General features: G+C 37.3%; 1 protein-coding gene across 1 annotated transcript in view; it reads left to right on the forward strand.

Moving 5' to 3' along the window:
• The window catches only part of LOC116959373, a 96,950-nt gene that overhangs the window by 60,272 nt on the left and 19,495 nt on the right, over window positions 1-17,183 (forward strand). The window contains exons 43-55 of the mRNA XM_042798900.1: window positions 1,087-1,443; window positions 2,023-2,379; window positions 3,390-3,740; window positions 5,624-5,755; window positions 6,679-6,828; window positions 7,299-7,415; window positions 9,153-9,326; window positions 10,021-10,258; window positions 11,412-11,665; window positions 12,999-13,111; window positions 14,184-14,265; window positions 14,881-15,018; window positions 15,731-15,890. Of these exons, the coding sequence (XP_042654834.1) occupies window positions 1,087-1,443; window positions 2,023-2,379; window positions 3,390-3,740; window positions 5,624-5,755; window positions 6,679-6,828; window positions 7,299-7,415; window positions 9,153-9,326; window positions 10,021-10,258; window positions 11,412-11,665; window positions 12,999-13,111; window positions 14,184-14,265; window positions 14,881-15,018; window positions 15,731-15,890 (2,623 nt within the window). The remainder of the gene's footprint in view (window positions 1-1,086; window positions 1,444-2,022; window positions 2,380-3,389; window positions 3,741-5,623; window positions 5,756-6,678; window positions 6,829-7,298; window positions 7,416-9,152; window positions 9,327-10,020; window positions 10,259-11,411; window positions 11,666-12,998; window positions 13,112-14,183; window positions 14,266-14,880; window positions 15,019-15,730; window positions 15,891-17,183) is intronic.

Genomic DNA, 17,183 nt, shown 5'->3' on the forward strand with positions numbered 1-17,183 from the left:
ATACCAGTCAGTGGGGAAGGTTGCACTCAGTTTCACCATCGTGCAGTGGATTGTTTATTCTGAATCAGATTGTCAACAAACATGCATTCAAGTCATATAGATTTACATTTGTGGTGCACAGCTGTGCACCAGTTGCCGAATACGTAGAGGTAAGGGATGTTTATGGGCCCAACAGGCGCAATTTTAAAGGAGATACTCCTGTGTCTTACAGCAAACAATTAAGTTGCGCTGCTTCAGAGCTCAGTGCAAGAGCTTGCATATAGCAGAAAACTAATATCAGGAGATGAGAAGTGTGCACCAGGCAAAAGGCAAGAGTCACGTTAGTGTTTCTAGCTGAAGTCACCAAACTGTATCTTCTGCCAGTTAGAACTGAACTCGGTATAAGTGGTCTTGGTCTGTTGTAGAGCAGCTAACCTGATATGGACTGGACAAGGGAGCATAGGAGGCACAAGCTGAGAATTCCATGGTTTACTACTTCTTACTCATTTTTCTGCTCTTTCTAGCTAACTGTTTGTGAAAGTCTTTGTGGCTCTTGAACTGTTCAAGAAAGAAACTTTATAATCTTAACATATTCTTAAGAACATGTTAAAACATCTCCTGTGAGTGAAATTACAGAAGATTACATTTGTCTCTGGAAAGGCAGTAGTCACAGAGACTGATTCCCATGTATGTTCTAGTGACAAAAAAGACAAATGCATTTCAGTTCTTCCCTGATGTAACATGGGTACAATATGCATAACACTTGTCACTTCTGCTGAGGTCTGAGGAGAATTGAGCACATTCTCACAGTGCTAGAGCTCTGTTTACTTATAGTAAAAGCAATAGCAGTTGATTTTTCTGGTATTAGTAATTGTTTTAATAGCTGTGGAGTTGGATTTTTTCCTATTATTTTTATTGTGGAACTCTACACTAAATATTTTAGGCCATCTCTTCATTTATTTAGGCATTTCTAAATATATAGAATGAATACAAAATGTTGTCAGGGTAGTAGGGAAATAGTCCTCTTTTAGTAACCTGAACATTTAAAAACTGTATATGACATGACAGGAAAACAAACTTGACAACAGTTTTTCTATAATTTTTCAGACTCCAGCAAGAGTTTCACTGAATGGGTCAATTTTTACCAGCAACTTTACTGTCATCTTCTTTGGACATGTTTCTTTTCATGACATATTTGCCTGCCTGCAACTCAATGCCACCACTAACATCCAGCCTCATTTAGAAATGGACTTCCAGCATTCTTTGCCTTCACTTCAGTCTTTGGGAATTGCCAGAGAGAACCAGGTGAAGGTGTCAGCCATGAGAAGTGACAAGTATAAGGCCATGCTTGGTGTTGTCCTTGGGCCTTGCAGTTTAAATGCTGATGGAGAAGTGAGCCTGGCAAGCAATGAAACAGATACAGAATGGATACTTACTTTTAGAAACAAGTGTTTCAGCCTAGAGGTAAGCCTAGATTATTTTCTGTATGGCATTATATCTGTGTATTTCAGATCATTATGGGTCAGAGAACTATCTTCTGACACAGTTATTTATGGAAAGGTCAGTTTCGGTCATTAATATTGTTCTGGCAGAGCAATGAGTCACAGCACTTGCAGAGGGAGTGTGTTTGAAGATGAGAATTAGGAGTATTACAGGGATAGATGTTACTGCTGTTGCCATAAAATAGTTCTTAATAGTAGCTTTTTAAGTAAAATAAACATTTGTCCTAGAGTCTAATGAAAAGCATGTCCTTTCTGTTTGAAACTTTGGAGGTTTTCTTTGTGGTTACAAACTTTTTCTTCTACAGTACTGGGAAAAGTTTGTCACAGGATTTTTATTTGTTTTGCCGTACCATTTATTTTTGGTTTCTTTTTTTCTTGTTTCACAGAGAAATTTCTGATTTCTTTTTGAAACAAGCTCTCTCGTATAGTCCTTTCCAAAAGCATATTCAGAAATAAATGCTTTCTCATTAATTAGAAATAAATTAGGGAGACAATTTTTTTACCTCATGTGCTTTAAATAGTATAATCTTTTCTGTTGCAGAGGATGGGATTGCCTCATGCTGTAGCCTTTGGGGGCTCATTTCAACAGAACATCTGCAGCGTTGGCTTGTTAATGAACCTCCAGTGTGATGGCAGAACAGTTGATGTGCAGATAGACACTTCCTGCAAACACGAATATATGCTCCAAGGGATGCTCAGGCATTCAGTTCACTGGCTGAGTCAGCTTGGGCTGCCTTTTGAAAACTCTGTCCTGTTATCTGCAGCCACAGACTCCACCACTGAGGGCATTTTGTTGCTGCAGGCTGGCAAATGCAAACTTAAAGCTAGAGGAGATCTGTCTATTTGGAATAAACCTGAATGGACACTGGAAACAGAAACAGAATGTCAGCTTCTGCAGGTAGCTCTTGGAGGCTTTTAAAGAAAGATTTGGGATAAATTCAGGCCATACCAGATTTTAGCTAAAACAACAATGTTTAAGTGTTGGAGAGCCCCATTGTAAAGACATACCTGTCTTACAGCATTAGGCAAAGAAAGTGTCTTATGTGTCCTGTTCATAGGTGTACTCTGTAGACTGAGATCAGTTCAGGTTTTGATGCTTGTTTTCTTTGCAGACTAAGACTGCCCTCTAAGGCTGAACAGCAGTTTTAGTTTGAACTATTTGTCAAAAAATATATTCTCTGGTCTGTCTCTTTTATCAAAGTAGAAGTTGTGAAATGTCCCTGGTTTTCTCATCTAGCCTCAGTGACTACATTAAAAATAAATGACTGTTACAAATTTAGGGGTTATTTCCAGATGTTCATGGGCATTTATGTTTTGCTCAGTTTTAACTTCTTCAACTATAAAGTAGCAATATAAAACCAAAAATTACAGAAAAGTCTGTGTCATCCATAGTGAAGAGGGAGTGAAAGTACTTAAAATATTGAAAATAGTGAAATTTTCACTGTTTTTAAAAATACTTTGAAAGAATGAGATGGAACATTTATTTTGGGATGTTGCACAAGACAGTATTAAAAAAAATTAATCCTTGTAACACCAGATGCAGGAATGTCTGTTAGGCCAATTACTTTTTGTGGCTTAATTTGTCTAAAAATTGAGATTGATCTGGTCTGAATGAAGCAGAGGATATTCACTCTGAAGAAATAGCATTTTTTATTTTTGTAAATGTAAAACTTCATATAGATACAGAAGTTGTCAGTAGTGCAGGGCAGTCCTAAAATCTTCTCTCAGGCAGAATTGTCATCTTATTGTTGGGAGAAAAATAGCAGCACAGAGATTGTAGGCTTTGTCTCAGATACTGTAACATAAAAATCTCCTTTCTCATATGCGTAAGGGAGAAGAAAAAGTCTCAATGCTGTCTTGTCTTAAAGTGTTTGTATAATCCAAAGGAGTTTTTTTAAATCTTGATAGGAGCTCAGTATTCCAACTCAGTCACGGCTCACAGGATCTATCCATAAAGACAAGTGTCAAGCAGAACTTCTCTGTGTCCTTGAAACGGAAGGCAAGACTGCCCATCTCGAAGTGAGAGCAGAGTGCAAGCCAAAGATTATTCTGGCAATTCAATTCAGGCATGACCTCCCTCAACTGAAGGAAATCCCAAGGGAAAATAAGGTGTCCATCACTGCACAAAAACAGTTGAAATACCATATTGGAATAGGAATGAAATCGGGTGCTTGTGAGCTTCAAATGAATGGGGACTTCGACCCTGAAAAGAAGCTTCAGTGGAAAATATTTATAGAAAACAAATGCCAAACAATTCAGGTATTGGAAGGAGTGGTTTTGCTTTACTCTTGAATTTATACATCTAAACCAGGATCTTTGAACCTACTAAAGTCAAAAGAAAATAGTCTAATGATTTCAATGGTAGTAGAAACAAGAAAAACATTCTTTTGTTTTAATGTTACATCTTACTTTTGGAGCCAGTCATTCACTGTATTTTTGTATGGTATAAGGCAAATTTTCTGTGAATCAGTACCTACAGTTAATGGACTTGCTTGTACTAGCTCTTATGTATTTTTGAAAAAGCATGTTTGAGAAATCTCAGAAATAATGAGTATTCAAAGTTATTTTTAGGCTTTGGTTTAGGATTAGGGGTTAGGGTGGGTGTTAGGTTTAGGCTTAGGCCTCACTCAGCTGTATGGAAAATTGAAATTGCTAACAAACTAATATGTTATGTATGAAGACATTTCAGAGAACACACAGAGTGAAAAAGCCAGCATTAAACAGCAATTACAATTTCCTGTAAGACCTCAGTTGAGAAATATTTCTGGGAATTAGTTGAAAAACAAACAGTACCATTTTGAACAAGCTGGTGTGGACTGCTCTGATTAGCCATTTCTGTGTGCTAATTCTTGCTAATGCTGACAATATAATTGTCCCTGAGTTGAACTGTACTGTTTACAGTGCCTGACTGAGCACCACCAAATCACCCCTCTTGTTTCATTGAGATTTAACTTCTGGGTTTGGTGCAAATTTCACTGTAGACTCTGAGTCTGAACAGCAACTAGTAGGATAAGGAAAAAAGCAGTTTCTTTGTTGAAAAGATTCAGCTGGTAGAAAAATACAGTGAAAACTGGAATTCTGTGGAAGAAGATCACTCCATATCACACGAATGTGCCATCATTTGCAGTACAATCTCATTTCTACACAAAGCAAAGGAAGTGAAGCCCTGTCTCTTGGACAGTTGACCTAGTTGGTATCAGATGTCCTGGGAGAACCCATCTCTGAAGGAGCCCACTGTGTCGTTGCCTGGGAGGAGCTATGTGAACTGAGGAGCAAAGCTGCTTTCAGAGCTTCCTAAGTAAAGAAAGGCAGTGTGCCACGACCTCTCTCAGCTAGTTAGCATGACACGCTGAGCTCCTTTTGCCTTTTGGTGAAGGTGTGAAAAGTAGTTCTTCTCGTAATTCTTGCTCAGTTGTTTGTTTTCCCAGGCCAGACTGTTGTACGTAGATGGTGGGGAAGAAATTCTGTAGCAGGATTTCCTGAAGTAGCAGTTCTGAATTTAGCTGGATTGTTCAGTGACTTTTCTTACTGAAAATTTGTATTGCTATTAGAAAGCCTGATACAGTGTTTGGCCTCTCACAAGTCCCACCAGTCAATACTCTATAGGCAGTAATGGAAAGGACGGGAGAAGTGTACGGAAAGTTTAAGAGACATGATATCACAGAACTATCTGTGGATTCAATATGCAAGTCAGGGTAAATCTGAATATACAAAGATGAGATTCACCTGCCTTCTTCCAAAACCAGACCTGCCATAATAAAATAAACGTATGTATATTATCTGGTTTCACTGGATTTATGGATGCTTTGGACCACTGGAGCAAAGCCAAGCATAGAAAATTAATTGACTTCTCACTTAGGCAGGAAGAGCTGCCACGTTGTCCTGTGTTCTATTTATGCTGATTCACTTATTAAAAGTATGTCAGACATATTCAAAATAAAAAAGACAAAATGTATAAAATGTAATAAAAAGCTGTCCAGATTTCTGAGACATCCTCTGGATATATTGCCTGATATACTAGATTTATAGCTAGGTGCTAATAGAGCTACTTATTCGGAATAAAAAGTTTCAGGTGTATAGTGTATCTGTAGGTAAGTATAAAAGTGGTGAATTTTTTAATTTACTTCTTGTTGTTTGTACAGGATCTTGGAGCACCACTAAAAATTGATGGTTCAGGATATGTTTTGATGGATAAAATGAACCTAGATTCACAGACATTGATCACTGTTGATGAAAATAAATTACAAGGACTCTTTATACTAAAAGTCACTGATGTAAGTATCCTGCAGACTTTCAGACTGCGTGTACAAAGTACTGAATGACATATATTAAACTATTTTATTAGGAACAAATAGTCAAGCTTTACTAATAAATGCCAGAATAAAAATAAAATCTTTGAAAATCTGGCACTTGTAATGTGCAGTAAAACAGATGTATAGGATAGTAAGATGCAGGCTGTGACACTTCCTCAATCATTTCCTTGTTATGCTCTTTATGTGTATATGTATAATATAGCGAACATCAAATAGTACAATATAAAAAATATATATAAAATTGGCAAATATGATAAGACATGCAAACCCACAAATGCAGATCTTGCTCCAGATATACAACAGGTACTCCACTATAACACCATTCATCATGAAAGTATGCAGCAGTGCACAAAACCAGAAAAAGATTGCAATTTCACAAAATTTACATTGCAAAATAATAGTGATTAATTGAGACTCTGCTGTTTTGTTTCTTCAGTAAGACAACAGCACAGGAAAGGCTGTGAATCTCTTGCTTTCCTGTTGACAATTACAAGTTCTGCTTCTCTTGTCATCAGCACAGGAGAGTAGAGTACACACCGAGAGAAATATCTTCTTCCTTGTGATCACTCACTTTCTTGCCATAATTGATAATTTCTGTGTATTTCCATGCTGTAAAGAAACAGATAGCTAGTGGGAGTTCTTTGTCACCAGAGAGAAACATTTAGACCTTTTTCCTTCTTAGCTGAAATATATATTTTTTTAATTCTATCTGTTAGGGTTGATCTTTTTTCTCTTTCCCAGTGTAACTTAAGTTCAGTGCAATTAGTTTTAATTAGTATTAAATGTAGGACGGACAGATTTGCTAAATTTCTGGTTTGAGCTGTGTGTTGTGACAAGCTTTAGTTTCTACATGTTTCCCTACATATGCTGTGAAATATTAACAGGAAAGACAAGAGTTGGATGCGGTGCTAACCCATAACATTCAAGGAGCTGCTGACATCGGCATTCCTATGAGGATGTTAGTTGATGTTATATCAGAAAAAAACAACAACTTCTATAAAAGACTTACTCTCTTCTGTGTGAACAGCAAGCAAGTGCGTGCCTCCTCCATATTAGTAAGATGTGAAATACAGGTTAAAGTGAGCTAATTGCTTTGATAAATTTTACTTCTCCTTTTGAAAAATCTGTGTGTGAGGCCCTTATAGGAATACTCTGCAGAGGCTGGTTTGGTTTTAAAGGCCTTCATTAAATGAAGGCAGTATCTTTCAGCCATTCTTGTGCAATTTCTTCTAGCAACAAATTTGATATCAGCAATAATCCATGACTTCCATTTGCAAACTGTATCAAACCTTTCTTATCAAGTATCTTCACTTGGTGCGGTATATTCCCTATTATAGTACAAAGTTGTGACATAAAAAGTTAGAAAATTCTTCACCATAAATATGTCCTAGTTTTTGTAGCTTTACTCTAGTGTAATTAGTACAATAAGTACAATTCATCAAAGCAGTTTCAATATCAGAGATGTGCCACAGTTAACTTGTCATATTTTATTTGGACTGAACAGATTACAGAAGAACTGAGCTTTGTCCAGAAGTTGGATGTTTTGTCTCTTAACTACAAACTTACTCATAACATAGAGGCACTGAAGACATTGCAAATAAAAGACAGGATTGAGTTGCAGGTAAGTTAGCAGACAATGACGGGGAGACATGAATACAGCCTAGAATCTTGTCATAATGAAAGCAGTAGCTGTAGAAGTGAGATGGCAAAGAACAGAGGGTGTAGATGTGTCTTTGTGCATTTGTTATTTAGGTAAAAATTTTGTGTCTCTGTCAAGGAGGGTAGAATTTTACTCATTCAGTTGTTAACTTTGACATCTTCATCATCTTTTCTATTCTGTTGCGCCATATTGCGTAAGATCATAGCACAGATTTCAAAGTTGCTTCATAATACTGCTTCAGTTAAAAGTCAAGATTTATACAGGAGAAAGAACTTACTGCTACAAAATACAGCCCAAGTGGAGCACCACAACCATGAGCAATCTACCTAATGTCCCAGGTGCAAGTGGGAGAGATTGTTCTCAACATTTTAAAATACAGTCTAAACTTTTATAAAGTATTCTTCTGAATTAAGGTGTCTGTGTTGTCACACCACCTTCGCTTTCATTCCACACCACCTTTGGTTTCATTCTCATTTCTAATTATTTCTAGAACCAGGGTTGCTCTTTGCCAATAGTCTACTTAAGTTGGGCCTTACTTACCTTTAATTCAGTTGCCAGAAAGAGCAGCAGTGTCTTCTGTCCTTCAATATGTAATTTGAAGTATGGTGGTATTCATCATGAAAGTGCAGGATGTGCAAACTGTAATTTTTTGTGTAAAATGAGTGGTCTGGGACATCTAAAATCTGTACCTGTGCATACAATGACTATCTGGGAAAGGGCTGGGATAAGATTGGGCAGAGAAGTGTGGTGGTGGTAAAATTAAATGTTGCTCTGTAATGGACAGGTAACAAATCAGTCACTTTTTTGCTGTGCAGAATGTACTCCTGAGTTCTGTAAACACATCAGAAATGAAAGGAAGTTGGGGAAGGTGCTGTCTGCCCAGGTGGAGGGTGGAGATGGGAAAGCACATTGCTGCTTATGCTCCTGATGGAATAAGATTTTCCTGAATTTGCCGGTTGTCCCATTATACATGGGCCATACTGCCTGCTTCTGTTGTCGAGGCGTTTATATTTCCTTTTTCTCCCTCCTCCATCTCCTTCCTGCTCCCTTTCTCTCTGTCTTGTTTTTCCATAAAGTTCAGGGTGTAGGGGAATCCAGATGCTCACTTTGTCTAGAAGCTCAGTTTGTTCTTGAGGGGTTGGGAGAATAGCTTGCTGGACCAGAACTTTTCATAGGAATAAGAGGTTGGAGGTTGGCTATCAATGTGTGAACAAGCCCAAGCCATAGCTGAGCTTGCAGCATGCACTGCATGAGGAGGGCAGTGCATTTTAGCTCATACGCCTAGTCTGTCTGATAGATCTGCAGTGCATCTGGAGTAGACTGGACAGAGGTGAGTACTGATACGATTTCATGGTTTACATTCCAAATGGTATTTTCATCCCAGACTCTGGTTACCTGGCATATATTTTTAATCTGAGATACACAGCCCTGCAACACACCACTTACTCTTTATTAATCATGTAACTACTTGAATAGGGTTCAGGCATGGCCATACTGGAGAATATGTGTTAAAATGTTTAGTTTAAAAATAAAAGGGACCTCTGTAACTATGTTGTGTTATAAAATTATACAAAACTAATTTTTTTGACACATTTGTGAGATGATACTGCCTGAACCAAAGAAAGAACCTTGACTAACAGGAACCTCACTAACCTTTTACAAAGTTGCCTTTTCCCAATTTGTATTTGTTGCAAACAGGCTATCTTAAACCTGAAAGCGATCAAGAGCTTTCATACTAAAGTGCATTATGGTGCTTATGTAACAGTTTTGGAAGGACAAATCCAGGAGTTTGAAACAAGTACCAACATAACTGGAAACTTCTATCATACTTGGCCGTGGCTGCTACAAGCCAGAGTCCCATCATCTTTACAGGTAGTTTCTTCTCTTTTTTTTCCTTTTCATTAAAATTACTGTCCTTTATTATCATGTAATAGCCCATGACTTGAATGAAAACTACAATTTATAGTGTACAGGATGGAAGCTGAGATTTTTCTGATATTTAAAAGCTATGGATGGCTAAAACCTGAACTACTGAAATAGAAAATTTCTTTTTGACTGCTTTGTGGACCGAATTTTTCCATTCTGGTCAGTATTAGTACAGTGTGTATTGTTGATATTGTAACTCTACAGGAAAACAATTTCAGCATGTTGCATCAGGAATTGAAATATTGCTTCTATGTTCTTTAATGGGAATTTTATACTTAAAGAAGTTCTTTGAGTGCTATTTTCAGGAAAGTATTGGAGTTCCTGCTATCTGGTAATATTGGCATTATGCATGGATCAGGGATCCTTTATATAAAAGGAGTCATGTTTTCATGGGTTAAAAGAGAACCTAATGAGAATTTGACATAAATAATGAGGCAGCCGTGGTTTTAAATTCATTCCATTGAATGGAGTTCATACTGGTAAATCATAGATGGTTAATGAAAGGCTAAGATTTTTTTGTTATTGGATAAATTTTTGACATAAGTATAGAGAACTTTCTCTTACTTCCATTTGTCTTCTGTTTTAAGTTTAAATAGTATTTAAATGTTCCAAGAACTTGTATCTACATGTCATTTTTTAGGTAGATGTGTTTTTTCAAGGGAGAAATACTACTCAGGAGAGATATATGCGCATTGCAGCTGGAGAAACATCAATCACATACATACTAAACTCCTATTATGTTGGTCACCAAGTGGATATCTTTTGCCAAAGTGTACATAGTAGCGAGGCACTACAGGCGTCTGGATACCCTAAGGCAATCAACTTGAATCTCATTTACAGAAATCAGGTAGGTACCTGCCATTCCTTGCAGGTTTCTTGTTATATAATACTGTTTTGAGGATGTTTCACATATTTCTTCAACAGCTACAAACTGGCTAAGATTTTTCTAGTAGGTACCTAAAAAGGTACTTTTTCTTTTAAAAAGGGCCTTTTCTTGTATGTAAGTAAAATTGTCATTCTTAAACTGCGTCTGTGATTAGTTACATTACATTTGGTTTTTTAATTCCAGGAAAGATCTCATGTGGTACAACACCTGATAAAACAGGTGATTGCCAAGATACTTAGCTGCATAAAATAAGATTCCAATAGGACACAAAAAACCTTGTTACAAAGCACAAAAAATGTGAATTCCGGTGTAAAGTGGGCTTTGAAAATAGTACTAAATGGCTTTTGTTGTATGAACTGTGGAGGGGAGACAAACCCATCCTGAATAAGCTAATCTATCCTAAAAACTTACCCTGATGTAAATCCTATGTGCATATCCATCAACTGTTGATTTACATTGTGGTCAAGTACCTTCAGTGCTTACATGGGAGTATATTCATGTTGAAAAAAAACCCCAGCAACTGTGAGAGCACGGAAGAGTATGAATTATTGAGGTTAGCAGGCACTGAATCGATATTAATGTTAGTGGCACCATCTCCTTTCACCCATTCTGAAAAAAGCAACAGGACAGCAGGTGGCTTTCAGGATAGCTGCCAGAGTGGTCGCTGTATGATTCTATACATGTCTGTGATTTTGTCTTCTCTGTAAAGAGTTCTGGGGTTTTACATCTCTCATCTCCTTTTTATCTCTTAGCAGTCTGTATTTTCTTTTTCAAGTATTAAAAGCTGATAGGAAAGTGGGGGACAGGTCTTCAAGCCATGTTGTTTGAGCAGTGTTGATCTGCTGTAGCTGTTACTGGAGGAGTCATTATAGGTCAAAACAGCTCAGAGCTCTTCTCTAGAAGTGGCTACTACCTGCCAGGTGCTACAGGTGACTGTATGCGCTAGTCAGCTCTAGCTGCAAAATCATGTTACTGTTGGGAACTGACTTGGCACTTAACACTTGCACATGCATACATAGGCTCTGTTAACTCAAGAGTTTGTATGTTCAAGGACACCCAAAAAACTGCAGTCTTCCAACCACAGGCCAAAGCTCTTGTCATTCTGAATAGGTGACTTTGTCATGAGAAATGTCTTAACCCAAAAGCTGGCTGGATTGATTTTATGCAGGCGGTACTGAAATTCCTTGAAAATGAGCCCTTCAAAATGGCACTGTTTTGTTCTGGCTATTTAGAAAACAAAGCCAAGACTATATGTGAAGTCCAGTGTGACGACAAAGATATAACTGTGACTGTGGATGTTGACACAGACTTTCAGTTCTCTGGTGTATTTGAATTAATGGCAGAGGTGAAGCATTCAGTATCACTTCTCCATCACCTGGGACTTCCCTTCTTTCTTAAGGTAATAAACCGTAGATTTTTTTTGTTGTACTTTGATTAGAGCTGTCATCTGAGTTACACTAGCATGAATCCAGAGCACTTACAGTGAAATTACTCCAGGTTTATACAAGTGCAAATGAGAGATGACAGCCCAGATTATCTGAATCCTTGGTTAATTTAAGTACACAGCTACAAGGAAACTCAGCGGGTACGTGAAATCCCTGATTTCAGGATTAATCATTTCAGGAAGGCACTCATTTACTGTCACGTCCTAGCTGATCTGGCTTACTGAAATAGAAAAGATTTTTGGTAGAAAACAGCTGTCCTTTGTACCTAGAGAATTCCCTGGCTTGGTTAAGCCATTTGTAACATTGATACCTAAAATGTCTCAGTGTTGAATAAACAGAAATAGATTTGTGTTCCAAACTACTTGATAGGAAGAACAAAGGCTGTACTTGTTCATCCCTTGGGAGAAAGAGGTATTAGTTGAAATATCTCCTTCCCCTTTGGAGGGTAGTACACAGAACAGCAGATCCAAGTAATCCATCACCTTCTCTTCAAATAAGAGAATATGTAGCTAGGATACAAGATTAAAGGTAGACTTTTCTGAAAATAAACGTTAGTTCAATATTAAACCTGCATATGAAGTGTCAGTGCTTTATGGGAGTATTTCATGCCAACATTTTATTAAAAGGTATTAGATATATCCCCTGCTTCTTCCCCTTAATTTTTAGTAAAATGCCTTTTATCCTCTAAATGTTTGAGTGGGAAAAAAAAAAAAAAAAAAAACAACAGAGATGGTAATACTTTAGGTGCCGTATTCAAGTGTAAGGTATGAATGTAATCATGGGTCTTCAGAAATTACTGTTCCCACAGACTTGGCAAACACAACATGTGTTGATATATAAGTGTGGGAGGTGGTGCTCATCTTCCCCACAGGGATTCTTTAGCAGTTTCAGGATAAAGCTGTAGATGAGCTGGCAGCTGTGGGAGGAAGAAAATACCCTGGAGTAAAAGATGTGTGGAGCTCCATCTGTTTCTTCAAAAAAAAAAGAAGGAAAGACGGTTTCTTTACAGTATGTGAAAAAGAGTGGAGGAGACAAAAACAAGTGGCTCTAGACTTAAACCAGCTAAGGATACATTGAAAATAAGGCTAATATTTGTCAATAATTCATATGAGTAGCTATGGAAACATACAGAAAAAAAGGAAGACATCCCTTGATGCTTTTGGTTTAGGCCTAGAAAGCATCTAGAAGGCCTGTCTGGAAGATAAAACTTCAGTCAAGTTGATGGTTTAGGTGAAATGATGGGTAGAAGCTATGGTGTGTGATTTGTTTATTTTCCCCCCTGCACAGATGACAATTCAAGAGGTCCTGACTGAAAATGAAATTGAAGGAGCTCTGAGGCTGACCTATGAACAAAACACTAACTTCTCCTTTACCATCAGTAGGAAAAAAGACCAACAAGGGTAAAACGGTCAATCTGAGCACTATAAAAATATCATTAGGCCACTGTGATTCCATGGAAAAAGTTACTGCTTTAGTCACCAAAGCACTGATGAAATGGGTAACAAATCTTTGATAAAGTGAATAGTCACACCAAACAGTCTGTGTACCTCAGGAAGTTTATGAAGGGCTGCAGAGAGATTTCCTTCCTCACAGCTTGGGGCACACTTGACTTTTTGCACGCCCCCACAGAATTGAAGTAGCAGACAGTGAAATAATCCTGAAAACTCTAGGTCTGAGCCAGACAAGTACTTAAAAATATACCTTAACTTGACATAACTGTTTAAATCTTATTAAATCGCTTTGGCACAGTTGAACCTTGTAAAATTATCGAGACACACTCAGTTTTCTAAGGTTGGTATCAGCATGGCTGCGTCTGCTGTGCTAATTCCTCTATTCTTTTTGTCTTCTAAAAATTTTCAGAGTTCTTTAAAGAAATTAAGAATGAATAGAATTCTTTACTTCAATTGTCTGATAATCAGTATCTAAACAGAAATATTTGATGTAGCATATAAGCAAAACTATAAGCTTTTGAGGATGTTTAAGAGGTGTCATATTTTCAGCCTTGGGGTATTCCAGATATTTATTAAGTTTCTAGCAAAGGACCTTTGCACTGAAAAGTCTTGTAAGTTCTGTTAAACTCTAATAATTGCAAATTCTAAATCTGAATACCATAACAGTGCTTGCAAAGTCAGATTCCAAAATACTTATCTCATTTTTAAAAAGTTGGTGCATTTACTGTGGCTAGTAAATTACTAGCCAAAGTAATCTCTGATCCAGTGGGCCACATTGTGTCCCTAGGATGCATATGCAGATTTTTCACTGAGGTCAGAGACAGCACAGCTGTTTGGTTTGCTTTACCTTTGTATGAATGCATCAAAACATGTGAGCTGGGTAAGTGTGCAGTGGAAGATACTGCAATTTCTATCTCTAAAAGCTGTGGCAGACTCAGAGATTACTCAAATGAAATTGTGCTGTCAGTGAGAGTGGACTTGCTGAAATACTGTTGAACAAAAGTACATTTCTTCCCTTTAGTGAAGAGTTGAATATAAAAGCACTCCAGACTCATCCCTTATTTCTACAGTGCTTCCCCAGTGCAGCAGAACTGTCTTCTAAGGTAACTATCTGCAAGTTCTGTCACATACATCACTACAACTTAGACTTGCTTAATATTTTAGGAATTAGGCTGCATTATTTCTAGTACTAGTATCTCTGACCTTTTGGTTGTTGTTGAGGATGTTCATGTTTTCAAAGATGATAATGGTCCCAACCTACTGAAAAGGATTTATTCTATTTGACTCTGCTTCTGTGCATCGACATTAATTATGACTTCTGGTAGACTCTCCTCCTCTAAGGAACATTTTTAATTATTCTGGCTACTAAGAAAAGAGAGACTGGGCAGAAAGCAGTTCTTCATGTTGGCTGTTTGCAGTGCAAAAATACACAACACCAAGGATAAGCAAGGAAGATGAATGGGATTATTTGTCAGTGAAAGGCAGCACAGCTACACCTGCTCACATAAAAACTAATTTCTTATGCATGTTACTCAGTTTATGCTATTTTGCAGCTGTGCCTTCTGTAATACGAACATAAGGGAAAATCAAATCTCTTTTAGGTCCTGAGGACCATCATGTAACATACTGTGCAAAGAATGTGAGCATAATATTTATCTTCTCTTTCTCTTTTTTCTTTTTTTTTTTTTTTCTTTTTAATTTAATGGACACTTGAAAAGGTAAATTATGATATGAGTGAAGCAAAAGGCAAACTCTATCTCAGGATGGAAAAAATGGATTTCAGTGTTACAGCTAAGCTAACTTTCACTGGAGCCAGCTACACTAATGTCATTGAAATAATCCAGACAATGTCCCAGGTTGGTATCATCAACTCAGTCAGCAAAAGGCAAGCTGTGACTGCCCTCTTCTAGAGTATGACTTTCAGGATGCCAAACAGTGAAGGTCAAATATGGCTCCAGCTGCTCTGAGGCATTTTACCCTTTATTTCTCCAGCAGTATGAGAAAACATTTGACTGTAGATAAATCGGGTGTCCAATGGTGTAAACTGTTGTTTGATTTTATATTTGTTTGCTCCTATAGATAGAACACATATATAGGATATATCAGAAATAAGAAAAATAATATATTACAAACTGACCAATTGCCAATTTTTATTATGCAGGTACCACACATATTTCTTTTTCTAAGTAAGAAAGATGCCACAGATAGATAATCTTGTTTGTGCTATCTGCTGGATTTATTCTGTGATAGTGGGGCTCTTGATGTGTAAGAATTATTCAGTGAGATAATTATATATATTATATATAATATTAATATATAATAAGCAAAGACGTTGTTTATGTGTGTTCTGTTGTGTGAGAAGATGACTTATTGTAGAAATAAAGTTAAGTAGAAATTAATAACTGTTTATATGAAAGCAGTGGGTTTAGGGTATCATTGTACTAGACCTTTTATAATGACATTTCTAAAGCTAGATTCCACAAAACTTTCCAGTATCAAAATTACACACTTGGGTTTTTAACTTTTCAGAGGACTTATGATTTAATGTTTCCCCTCTTTTATCTTTAGTTAATTCTTCCAAGGCATCTTGTGTTTATGACTGTTTACCAGAAGGGCAGCAGAACACGTATGCTGAGACACACTGCTCTGTGGGATGGCAAGGAGATAAAGGTAACAGGCACTTACACTGGACTCTTCCCAAAGTTGCCTGGAGGTCATGACATTCAGGGTAGGTTTCTCAAGTCTTTTGCCGGTGTTGATAGTAGACTATAAAATAAACCATATAAATCGTATTTCAAATGGTTTCAATCCAGACCTTCTAGATCTTACTTGCTTTAAATTAATTGTAAGTCTGGCTGTTAGAAATGTCCTCTTCAGAACACTATTTCTGCTTTGTGGATATGGAATGTAAAGCTTAAATAAACTTTAGTAGTGCCAGGGAAATGTTTGGCCAGAGTGAGAAGTCATCAACAAATCAAAATGTCCATTTTTATTCTATGACAAATTTCAGAAATGGTCTGGATTAAATGAAACATTCGGGTTTATTTTTATATTTGCTTTTTAATTATTTAATGAAAAACAAAGGAAACCTAGAGAACTAGTTTTGGACTAGATACTATTTGTAAACAGAGAAGAGAGTTAAAGTATTGCAGCTACTTTCATTCTAGCCAAGGCACTAGGATACTTAGCTGGGAGGTGGTTGACTGGGGTTCACATCTGCATTTGGTTTGATTCAGGGCAGTGATTTGAATGAGAAATCCAAATGTGTGAGGTTCTTCTTCCTGATGGTTCCATTTTTAATTAAATAGTTCCATAGGTTTGTGCCAGTGAATGTTTCATTTTTTTCACAAACACAACTTTGGTGGGAGAGAGGGGAGAATGTAATGAACAGTAGTATGCTTTGCAGTGTAGATCAGGATCTTGGTTTTGTAATTTTATGACTTACGGATCCAGTTGGGAAGTACTGGCAAAGAAACGTACATATTTCCTTCCAGGAGGAGTCAAGGCACTGAGGAGGAGCTTTATAGGATCTGTAGTCTTACTATGCGGTGAGGTTGGCACATGTGTGAGACATGCATCTGGACATGCTAGCCAGAAATGCTCCCAGCTCCACAAGTGCACATGTAGCTTGAGGAGGATTTGGGCTCGAATACCCAGTCATCCAGTGGTCAGGGTCACTCACTATGAAGTGGGTATCTAAATGAAAGTCTCTCACAGTTGAAAGAAGGGAAGGGTTTTGAGCTGACCCGCATCTCAGATTTGTTGTCTAGTCGGTACACTAAAAGTATAAAGAGGCACATCCCACAGATAACATTTTTTCTGAATGTTGCCCAAGTATCCCTTTAAATTTGGAGAGTAAACCCACTTCATTTTAAGTTAATTTTTATTTTTCCATTTTCTTTTTCTTTTGTATGTTTTTGTTCCTCCTGGATATAATTTTATTTTTTGTTATTTTATTGTCACCCATTTCTGGGGTTTTTTTCAGAAACTGTAATAAATTCTGTCGCTCTGCTGCACTGGA

The sequence above is a fragment of the Tyto alba genome, unplaced genomic scaffold (genome assembly GCF_018691265.1).
Source record: "Tyto alba isolate M040663 unplaced genomic scaffold, T.alba_DEE_v4.0 Super-Scaffold_28, whole genome shotgun sequence".
Taxonomy (NCBI): Eukaryota; Metazoa; Chordata; class Aves; order Strigiformes; family Tytonidae; genus Tyto; species Tyto alba.